The following is a 10,696-nucleotide window of genomic DNA, read 5'->3' on the forward strand; positions in this document are numbered from 1 at the left end:
CCAATGCCATCGAACTCCGACCTGATCTCCCAGACCCCAGGTCCTTTCCCAGGGGGTCAGGCAGCTGTGGGGAGGCTGCCCCGCCCTCCTCAGGTTGGTCCCCTCCTTGCACTGGCCTGTACTGCCCGGCACCCCCCCAGGATGCAGGGCAGGGCAGAGCACGGGGCCCTGGGGATGGGGGCGTCTTGTCCCTGCAGGTGTGGTTTGGAGTCAGTTCCCCAAAACTGGATGGTTGGGCCCCCGGGGACACCAAAGAAACCTTTCCTGGGTCCCCTATGACCTCCACGGCAGCCCACCAAAACCCCAGAAAGAGCCCCAAACCCCTGCCTGTTCGGCTGACCCTGCCTGGGGGGGGGTGTACCCACCTGCCCCAGTAACCCCTTCCACACTGGGCGTCTGCTTCTCAGCCTTTGTGCAGCGGCAGCCAACCCCCTAGCACTGTGCCCTGACAATCTGGGGTCCCCGGCTGCCCCGGGTGTGCTGACACCCGAGTCCCTCAAACACCGTGAATGGACAAAGAGCTGCAGTGTTTTCAGGACTGCGCTCGTGCAGACAGAAAAGGGATGGGACGAGGGGCAGTGTCCCCCAAAATGTCTAAGCCGTGCCCCAGACCCCCCGGGTCACAGCCAGGGAGGGGGTGTCACAGCCCCGGGGTCACGGCGGGAGAGGTCACAGGGGGTGTTCATGGACACCTCAGTCACAGCCCCAGCAATTGCACTTTTACATTGGAAACACCAGTAATTACAATTTTTTTAAAGATTTTTTTTTATTTTGTATAGAACTGGGGTGCAGGCCAGAAGTATGGGGGGTGAGAGGACTCTCCAGAGACAGAGTGGGGAGCAGAACAGGCAGACCCACTGAAACAGGCTGAGGGGAGCAGCGGGGAGATAGGCGAGGTCTGCCGTACCCTGTGGGCAGCTCCCTGGCCGGCTGGGATCGAACTCGTGCTGCAGAGGCCGCGGACAGCTTCACAGCGCTGTGCTCAACCCGCTGTACCCCCAGGGAGGCTCCCCTTTCCTATTTTTAGAACAATCTTTCCCTTTTGGATATTAAAAAATAAAGGCAAAGAATAATTGGACGTAACCATGAAAGATCGACGACCACCAACTCGTGCCCAGGGCCCTTGGCGTAGCTACGCACAGCTGGCCGGGCGGCCTGCCCCGGGGGCCGGGCCACGCCACCCCTGTCCCCTGGGCGGGGCTTCCAGGCCACAAGCTGACCAAGCGAAGCCCTCATCACTTGAGAGGAAAATCGGAACCAGGAGAGCGAGGGGTTAAGACGCAACACAGCGCAGCAGAGCCCGCCTGCCTCCCCGCTGCACCCTCAGCAGTGTCAGTGGATCCGCCTGTTCTGTCCCCACTGTCTCTGGGGAGTCCTCTCACCCCCCGCACCCCAGTTCTTCTGTGCATAAATAAATCTTTTAATTTTTAAAAAAATTTATTTATTTAAATCTTTTTTTTTTAAATAAACCTTTTTTTTTTTTTTTTTTTTTAAAGGAAATCAGAACTGGGAAAAGGAGCCACAGCAGAGCATGGTCCTCCAGCTGCTTCCCCACCTGGCTGGAGCCACGGCCTGGTGGGCTTTGGGGGTCCACATCTGGCTGGCTGCTGGCCGCTGGGCAGGGAAGGGGCTGGGAGGTGCAGGACACCCCAGGGAGAGGCCACCTGCCTGAAGAGACCCCGAGGGTGGACTCTGCCACTTGCTGAGGTCGCTACGGGCGAGGAGTGACTGCCCAGGTGCCCGCTATCCTGCCCTGCTCCCCAAGGAGGCCCGGCCTCCTCGTCTCTGCTGTGTCCCCCCTGGGGTGCCACTGGCTCTGCCCCAGTGGACTGCTCTGCAGGGAGCCCAGAGCCTGACCCCCTGCAGCCCGAGCCCACCCCGGGAGCTGCCTGGAGTGCACTGGCCAGGTGGGCTTCCCAGGGAACGCGGTGCCACCCCTGGCTGGGTGGCAGGCCTCCCAGGGTCTGTGCTTAGCATCCCCCACAGGCCCTGGGCGGAGGGAGGACAGGTCAGGCGTGGGGGGCGGGGCCGCAGTGTCCAGGCCCCGTGTACCTTCCTCCCTCCAGACACACGACCCTACCGCCTTGGCAGAGACAAGCAGGCCATCCTGGGCCCTGGCACCAGACACGGACGGTCAGGCTGGGGCAGCTGGGCTCTGGTGCCCACGAGCCCCTTGGCCTCTGCTGCCCACCCGGCGCTTCCTGCGCAGTCTGGAGGTTGTCCCAGCCCTCAGTAGGGCGACACCCCCGTGGACTGGCCCATCTGTCCTGCAGCGGCGGACGCCCATGGGCGGGTCGTGCACCAGCAGGGTGGGGTGGGGTTCCTGGCCCCCAGCGGCCCCCGGGCTCCAGGGGGCTCAGGGAAGCCAGCACTGGGGTGGAAGGAACCCACAGGGAGGTCCCAAGGAGGCCGGCAGCAAGTTTGTGGGGGGTTCCTGAAAGGCCTGCTGTCCTCCCCGAGTGGGGCTCTGCAGAGGCGAGGACCCGCCCCTTCCCCACCACTGGCCACACCACGGCCCCACGGGGATCAGGTCTGCCGGGAGGGCCCCGCACTGAGGGATCTGCTGCTCCAGGAGCCGCCAGCTGGAGGAGGCGGAGGGCAGCCAGGCAGGGTCACCCTGGGGCCAGGGCTGGGCCCGGGCGGCTCGGCTGACCTCCCCGACACGGCAGTGTGTTGGGTGTGCGGTGGGTGTGGAGCACGGGCTGGGCCAGCGCCACCAGTCCTGCCCTCCTGTGGCCACCGGGCTGTCAGTCCCGGGCACCAGGTGCGTCTGGGAGGACGTGGCTGCGGCCCCGCGCAGGCCTGAGCCTGGGCACGTGGGTACTGGCTCCAGCGGCCTGTGTCCCTGAGGACTGGCCTCTGCCAGCCCAGGGGCCCTTCAAGCCCCAGCCCCACCCTCATCAAGCACCTGTCCAGCTCAGGCGGGAGTCCCAGCTGGCCGGGGCTGGGCTGGCTGGCTTGGGGAGAGTGGGCGGCCTCTTGGGGAGCCCCTCCCCCACCCCGTTTCCTGCAGGCAGCGACAGGAAGGCGCCGGGCACTTCAAAGGGCCCCTCTGTCCAGGAGACAGCACGTCCAGCAGGCCCTCGCTGGACCCACGCCCTGACGGCGGCACGGGGGGCAGGGAGCTGGAGCGCCTTCCTAGTCTGGAGGAAGGGCCGGAAGGAGCCCGAGGGGCCCCTGGCCCCAGCCCTGGGGTCCGGAAAGAAGGGGCTGGGGCAGCGGATAGGGGCGCGCCGAGGCCCAGGCCACGCCGCCCGGTCCCGTCCACGCCCTCAGTCTCACCACCACAGGTGCCCTGGAGCCCCGGCCCTCCGCGGCAAGGTGGCCGAGGCCCGCCATCCTCGGGGCTGGGCCGGCTGGGCCTTTGGGTGATGTCCCCAGCCCCGACAGAGCCCCAGCCCAGGTGGGAGGAGGCTTCAAAGCCCCAGTCCCAAGGACGATTCTGGAGCCCGGGGCCAGAACAATGAGGGGAAGTGGGGGCAGCCGGCGCCCAGGCGCCCTCCAGGCAGGGCCTGTGTCCGGTACCCCCCGCGCGGCCAGGACCCACGAGCGGCACGGGGTGGAAAGGCTTTATTGCGTGGCCCTGTCCTCGCCGGTGGGTCTGCGGAGCGTGCAGGTGCCGCCGGCCGGAGCTCAGGTGCTGCAGGAGTCCACGCAGTCCTTCCTGCTGTGGAACACCTGGTAGACGCTGGTCGGGGGGAACATGGCCACCGCGCCCAGCAGGGAGCCCACCTGGATGGCCACGCCGGCCGCCAACAGGGCTGGTCGGCCCCCCCCATGCAGCAGGGAGCTGGCGGCCACCTTCACGTAGGAGAACATCCCCAGACACAGCACCCAGGCCAGCACCTGTGAGGGCGAGCAGCAGCAGCTGCGTGAAGCGTCCCGTGCCCCGCCCCCCGCTACCCATGGCCCACATCTACTCACCACAATGACCACCCCGGCGGAGGTGCCCACCAGTGGGGGGCAGGGGCTCAGGATGGCCAGCACTATCAGGTAGACCGCAAGCAGCAGGCCCAGCAGAGAGAGGCCGCCCAGCCCAGCCAGGGACCTGGCGGAAGGAGCAGATGCTCAGCGGAGCTCGGGCCCGGCCCCCACGGCCGCCCGGCCCGGGCCCCCCGCACCTGCACAGTACGCCCATGGCCAGGAAGCAGGCGAGGGGGCTGGCCGCACTGCCCAGCACCACGGCCAGGTGGTAGGCCAGACGGCCATAGGGCAGGCAGGAGAAGCTCTGCAGGGCCGGCAGCACACCGTTGGTCAGTGCGTTGGTGGCGGCCAGCAGGCCCAGCAGGCAGGCGCCGCGGACAGAGAGCAGCCGCTGGACCTTGGGTTCTGGGCTGGGGGTGGCCCCTGCTGCCTGGCCGGGCAGCTCCTGCAGCGGCAAGGCCTCCTCCTCCTCCCCCGCCTCCTCCTCCCTGCCCGGGGCGCCCACCCGCAGGCCAGGCCCTGGGCCCCCCGAGGGGTGGGGAGCGGGGAGGGCAGCAGCAGTAGGAGACCCTGGAAGGCGGCAGCTGAAGTGACCAGCAGGGCGGCCAACACCCAGAAAAAGGTGCTGGCGGGAAAACGCTCCGGGAAGAGGTGGGGGGCCCGGGGTGGCGTTGGTGGGGGCCGGCGGGCACTCGAGACGGCCCACGCCTTGTCCCAGGGCCAGCACGCAGGGCAGCAGGGCCCCGAGGCCCTGGCCTAGGAAGAAGGACCGCAGGAAGACGGGCGGCAGGTGGCTCAGGAAGGGCAGGAAGGTGACGTTGGAGGCACAGCAGGCCAGAGCCAGCACCGCGGCCAGCGCGAGGAAGGCCACGGAGTGCTGCTGCCCGGCCACGGGGGCCACGCGGGGCCACAGCGGGGCCAGCAGGGCCGTGCCCGCCACGCTCAGCCCCTGCACCCCCGGATGAGGGCCCGCTCGCTCCGGCCCCGGGCCAGCCGCCTCCACAGGGTCACCGCCAGCAGACCCAGGTTGCCCAGGGCCACGAGCACGGAGAGGTGGGCCGGCAGGCTCCAACCTGCGGAGCAGGGCAGAGGCCGGTCGGGGGCGCCCAGGGAGGACGCGGCCCCCCGCCCCCCCGCAGGAGCGCCCGCGCACCCTCGGGCAGGTCCTTCACCACCACCGGCAGCTCCACCCAGATCCCGTTCACCGCGGCCCAGGAGCCCATGCCGAAGAGCGCCACGAGCAGGTGGGTCAGCACCAGGCGGCCCGGCGGGGGTGCTGCCATCCGGGCCGGCCGGGCCCTCCGGGGCGCAGCAGCGTCGGCGCCGGCTCCGTCCGCACCGAGGTCCGCAGGAGGCGCCGGGCTCCGCTGGGGCTGAGGCCCGCCGAGCTGCAAAGGGGCCGCACGCGGTCAGGCCCGGCGGGCCCCGGGGGCAGGGGCGCGGGAGGCGCCCCCGGGGAGGGGCCGCGGAGCCCCCGTCGCCCCGGGGGGCCCCGACGCCGCCGGCAAAGCAGCAGGCGGCCGCCCGCGGCCCCAGGAGAGGACCGAGGGGGCAGCGGCCCGCGGCGCCGAGGCCACCCCGCCCCGCCGCGGCCCGCGCGCACCTGGAGTCGGGGTTCGGCGCGGCTGGGCGGCCGGAGCCCCCGGGGCTGGGGGTGTGGCCGCGGCGGGCTCGGCCCTGGGGCGGCCCCGGCGCCGCCTCTCGCCGGGCGGGGCGGCCCCGGCGCGGCGCCCGGCCGCGTCCGCTCTCCTCCCCCGGCGGCCCCGGGCGCGGCCCGAGCGCGGACGGCGGCTCCTCCGGCGGGCTCCGCGGCCGCCCCCGCCCGGCCCGGCCCGGCCCGGCCCGGCCGCCCTTCCGCCGCAGCCCCCGCCCCTTCCGGCCCGCCGGGCGCGCGGGGACCATGGCGCCGGGGGCGGCGCGGAGGGCCCGGCGCCGGGCTCGGGGCGCGCCGCGGGCCCGCTCGGCCGAGGACTGGTGGTGGGACCGCCTGGCGCCCAGCGGCTCCGGCTACCACCTGCTGCAGGCGGACAGCGTGCTGCTGGTGCTGCCCGGCCCGGAGCCCGCCCGCCCGCCCGCGCCCGCGCCCGCGCCCGCGCCCGCGCGCCCCGCCGCGCCCCGCGCCCGCCGCTGCCCCGCGCCCGCGCCCGCGCCCGCGCCGCCCCGTCCGCGCCGGCCCCGGGCCCCGACCCCGGCTGGGGCGACCGCCTCCCCTTGGAAATCCTCGTGCGCATTTTCGGGCTGCTGGTGGCGGCCGACGGGCCCGCGCCCTTCCTCGGCAGGTACCCGGCGGGCGGCTGCGCGGGGCGGCCCTGTAGAAGCCCCCGGGGCCGGCGGGTGCGCCGGGAGCCCGGCCCTCAGCGGAGCTGTCCCCCGCAGGGCAGCGCGCGTGTGCCGCCGCTGGCGCGAGGCCGCCGCCCAGCCCGCGCTCTGGCACACGGTCACCCTGTCGCCCTCGCCGGCCGGCCGCCCCGCCAAGGCGGGGGGCAAGGCGGAGAAGCAGCTCCTGGCGTCCCTGGAGTGGCTGGTGCCCAGCCGGTGAGTGGTCCGCCCTCCGCCCCCCTCGGGCTGTGGCCGGGAAAGCCGGGGCCCCTCTGGCTGCCCCGCGGTGGGGCGGTTCAGCTCGGCCCCTGCTGTCCGCCCAGGCTCTCGCAGCTCCAGAGGCTGACCCTCCTCCACTGGAAGGCACAGGTACCCGCGGTGCTGAAGGTGAGCCCTCCAGCTGGGGGACACTCGAGCTGCCCCAGGGGAGTGCCTCCCCGCTCCCCCTATCCCACTGGCTCCTCCCGCGGGGCTGGGCCTGGAGGAAAGGCCTCGGCCCTGGCTTCTCAGCGCTATGGACCGCAGCCTGCCCTCCCTGCCCCGCGGCCCTCTGTCGTCCACAGTTGGTCAGCGAGTTCTGCCCCCGGCTCAGCTTCCTGAAGCTCTCCGACTGCCACGGTGTGGGCCCTGCCGTGCTGGTCTCGCTCGCCAGAGCCTGTCCACAGCTCCACAGCCTGGACATACAACACTCCACGGTGAGCCTGGAGCCCCCGGCGCCCCGGGCAGCCGGGCCCAGCAGATGCAAGCCCCTGTGTTGCTGACCCCTAGGTGGAGGCCACGGGCGTTGTGAGCTTTCTGGAGGAGGTGGGGCCCCGGATGCGCAGACTGTGGCTGACCTATGGCCCCCAGACCACAGCCATCCTGGGCGCCCTGCTGGTAGGTGGTGGCCGGTGGGAGCGCAGCCCACTGCAAGCCAGGCCCTCCAGGAACTGACCGGCTGCCCCGCCTGCAGGGCAGCTGCTGCCCCCAGCTCCAGCTCCTGGAGGTGAGCTCCGGCATCAGCGGCCACAGCACGCCGCTCCAGCTGCCCGTGGAGGCCCTGCAGAAAGGCTGTCCCCAGCTGCAGGTACCCACCGTTCCCCCGCCCAGGCCCCACCCCCTCCACCCCCTGCAGCCTGGGCCTTGCTCACAGGTGCTGCGGTTGCTGAACCTGATGTGGCTGCCCAAGCCCCCTGGGAGGGGGGCGCTGGGCCCCGGCTTCCCCGGCCTGGAGGAGCTCTGCCTCGCCAGCTCCAGCTGCAGCGTCGTGAGCAACGAGGTCCTGGCCCGCCTGCTGCACAGCTCCCCGCGCCTTCGCCTGCTAGACCTCCGCGGCTGCACCCGCGTCACACCCGCCGGCCTGCACGACCTGCCCTGTCAGGGTCAGCACCCGTGCCCCGCCGCGGAGGGTGGGGGAGCGCCCCGGCCCGACCTCACTCACACCCCCTCCCTGCAGAGCTGGAGCAGCTCCACCTGGGCCTGTACGGCGCATCAGACGGGCTATCGCTGGCCAAGGAGGGCAGCCCCCTGCTCACCCACAGGTGGTGCCACAGCCTGCGGGAGCTGGACCTGAGTGGCCAGGGCTTCAGCGAGAAGGACCTGGAGCAGGCCCTTGCTGCCTTCTCGGGCACCACGGGCGGTGCCCACCCGGCCCTGTGCTCCCTCAGCCTCAGGGGCACCCGGGTCACACCGAGTGCCGTCAGGTCAGCCGTCCCCCCTTGGGTCAGCTCCACCTGTCCTGTCCGAGCAGGGCTGCTCCAGGGGAGGGGCACTGCTGTGGGGGCTGCCTGACCGGGGAGACCCCGGGCGCACGGTGCCCGCCCCCACCGCCCGCCCGCCTACCTGCCCCACAGCGCGGTCATCAGCTGCTGCCCGGGCCTGAGCTACCTGAACCTGGAGGCCTGCCGCTGCCTGCCGCGCGGCCTGAAGAGGGCCCACCGCGGCGCCGAGGCCGTGCGCGCCTGCCTGCAGCGGCTCCTCGCCGGCCCCGCGTCCCCCAGCTAGCCCCGCCCCGCCCCCCGTGCCCGCATTTTGTTAGAATAAACGGTTTTGGGGAGTCTGCGTGGTCCTTGGTCGGAGGGGGCTGCTGGGGGCGGGGCCGGGCCTGGGCCCGCCCCTGGCCTGGGCCCGGCGGGGGGCGGGGGGGCTGGACGGAGGGTGTGTCCCAGGGCGCCCCCACCCCCACTCCGGACCGGGCCGCAGTAAAGGGGCCTTGGGGGTGGGGGCGGCCGGGGGGAAGGCGGTCCACAGAGCGGCCCTTCTAGAACCGCCTGCGCGGAGCTTCTAGAACGCGGGCGTGGCGCTCCCTGGGCCGCGCGTAGCCCCGGACCGCTCCCGCCGGCTCCCGGACCGGACCGGACCGCCGCAGCGCTGGAGCCCTACGTCCAGGTGGGCGCGGGGGGGGCGCGGGGGGGGCGCGGGGAGGGCGCGGGGGGCTGAGCCTGTGCCCGCCAGTTCCCCAGGGCCCGGGTCGGCGGCCCGCCCGCGCCGTCCCCCGGCAAGCGCCTCCAGCTCTGGGGGCTCGGGCTCTTCTGCACCGAGCGCCACCTGGCCCGGTGCCTCAGGAGCAACACCTTCTACCCGTTCACGCAGCAGCAGCCCAACGGTGCGCCGGCGGGCCCGGGGCGCCCCGGACGCGAACCCCGCCGGGCGGGCCGGGGGCGGGCCTGGGGGGGCCGGGGGCGGGCGGGGGGCGGCCAGCCCCGCCGGAGCCCGGCCGCGGCTCACCGCGCGCCGCCCGCGCAGTCTTCGTGCTGGAGTACTACCTGGACACGCTGTGGAAGGGGACGCTGCTCTTCGTCGTCTCCGTCATCCTGGTCAGCTTCGGCCTCGTGCGCCAGGTCCGAGGTCTGGTTCCGCCTCCCTGGCGCCCCGGGCCGGCCCCCTCCGCACGCCCCGGCCCGAGCGCCCGGGCCCGGCCGCTCAGGGCCCCGCGGTGCCGGCAGGTGCAGCAGCAGGAGACCTGGGGCTTCCCCGCGTACGGCGTGGGCGTGGGCCTGTGGCTCATGGTCTCGTCGCTGCCGCGGCGCCGCCTGGTGCTGAACCACACGCGCGGCATGTACCACTTCTCCATCCGCGGCCGCGAGGTGCACCAGGGCCCGCTGCACCTGGTCTACGTGCGCCTGGCGCTCAGCTGCGACGGTGCGCCCCGGCCCGCGGCGGGCGGGATGCGGGGTGCGGGGGCGCCCCGGGCCGGCCTCCCGTCGCCCCGCCCCAGCCCCGCCCTGGAGCCCGAGGCCCTCCGTACCCCGGAGCCGCGCCCCGCGCCCCGCGCCCCGCTGAGCGCCCGCTCCTGGGCGCTCCGCAGCCCGCGGGAGGTGCTTCTTCCAGCTGGTTCTGTGCGGCCACAAGCTGGAGCCGCTGGTGCTGGTGCAGCTGTCCGAGCGCTACGAGGTAGCCCCGCCCGCCCCTCGTGAACCGCGGCCGCTTCGCGGGGGCGCCCCGTGCGCCGAGGAGGGCGGGCGGGAGGGGCGCCGGGTCGGCTGGGCCGCGAGGGGGTGCGCGCCGCGACCCGGCCCGCCCGCCGCGCAGCAGGTGGAGCTGCTGGGCCGCCACATCGCTCGGAAGCTCCACATCAACTACTTCGACTACCCGGCCACGTCCTACCGGCACGTGGTGCGCCACTGGCCGCTGGGGGTCGCCTTCAGCCCGAGCATCGTGCTGCGCCGGAACCGAGACCGCGGCCGCCAGCAGAGCGCCCAGTAGCACCCGTGCCCGTGCGGCCCGCAGCCCCGCCGCGCGCCCCGAAGCCCCGCGCCCCGCCCCGCCCCGCCCCGCCCCGCCCCGCCCCGCCCCGGCCTCCGCCCCGCCCCGCCGGCCTCCGCCCCGCGCCCCGCCCCGCCGGCCTCCGCGCCCCCGCCCCGGCCGGCCTCCGCCGGCCCCGCCCCGCGCCGCCCCGCCCCGCCCCGCCCCGCCCCGCCCCGCCCTCCTCTCCATAAACCTGCTCTGGCTCAAGGGTGGTCCTCTCTGCAGGCCTCGCGCTGCTGTGGGGGATCCCCTGGTGTGCACCTCCCCGGCCCTCGGGGAGCAAACCCGAGTTTGGGTTGGGAGAGGGGCCTAGAGCTGTGAGCGGCCGGGCCTGAGAGGCCGGACGCGTGGGGACGCTCTGTCCTGGCCTTCCTGGCCCGGGTGGAAGCCCCCACTGACGAGGGGTCCAGGCGCCGGCCTCTGGGCGTGGGCCGGGGAGGGCCTGTTCCCAGGCAGGCACCCTTGGGCCATGCCCCCGGAGGCCTGAGCCGCGGGGCGTGGGCCTGCTGTTGTCTGGGATTTGCTCCCACAGGCCTGCTGGGCCCCTGGCCAGCCCAGGAGCCTTGGGGCACTGGAGCCGGGTGGGGTAGAGAAGCAGGCAGGGCCTGTCCACCTGGCTCTGCTGGCCAGGTCTCCCGGGAGCCTCCTGGCAACCGCGACTTCGGGCTGCCTGAAGCCAGGCCCGGCTCACACATGGAGAGGCCCCAGGTGGGCCCAGAGCAGCCCC

The 10,696-nt window shown here is 73.3% G+C and overlaps 3 protein-coding genes across 3 annotated transcripts; 2 read left to right on the forward strand and 1 right to left on the reverse strand.

The window, feature by feature from the left end:
- Positions 1–3,263: 3,263 nt before the first annotated feature.
- On the reverse strand, positions 3,264–5,222 carry SLC52A2 (solute carrier family 52 member 2). Its single transcript, XM_037494052.2, is given in 7 exon segments — positions 3,264–3,846; positions 3,925–4,048; positions 4,122–4,458; positions 4,461–4,573; positions 4,575–4,881; positions 4,884–4,997; positions 5,078–5,222. Coding segments are annotated over 7 exon segments (1,338 nt in total). The 5' UTR covers positions 5,208–5,222; the 3' UTR covers positions 3,264–3,633.
- A 602-nt stretch (positions 5,223–5,824) lies between these two features.
- FBXL6 (F-box and leucine rich repeat protein 6) lies at positions 5,825–8,226 on the forward strand. Its single transcript, XM_037492433.1, is given in 10 exon segments — positions 5,825–5,995; positions 5,998–6,203; positions 6,301–6,459; positions 6,567–6,630; positions 6,807–6,938; positions 7,012–7,119; positions 7,196–7,309; positions 7,376–7,604; positions 7,679–7,925; positions 8,076–8,226. Coding segments are annotated over 10 exon segments (1,581 nt in total).
- Positions 8,227–8,682: 456 nt separating this feature from the next.
- On the forward strand, positions 8,683–9,927 carry TMEM249 (transmembrane protein 249; the record flags this gene model as incomplete). Its single annotated transcript, XM_037506012.2, has 5 exons — positions 8,683–8,827; positions 8,968–9,062; positions 9,168–9,363; positions 9,530–9,615; positions 9,754–9,927. Coding segments are annotated over 5 exons (696 nt in total), but the record flags the coding sequence as incomplete, so codon positions are not given.
- Between the last annotated feature and the right edge of the window lie 769 nt (positions 9,928–10,696).

Source organism: Talpa occidentalis, unplaced genomic scaffold, assembly GCF_014898055.3.
Source record: "Talpa occidentalis isolate TD23 unplaced genomic scaffold, MPIMG_talOcc4v2.1, whole genome shotgun sequence".
Lineage (NCBI taxonomy): Eukaryota > Metazoa > Chordata > Mammalia > Eulipotyphla > Talpidae > Talpa > Talpa occidentalis.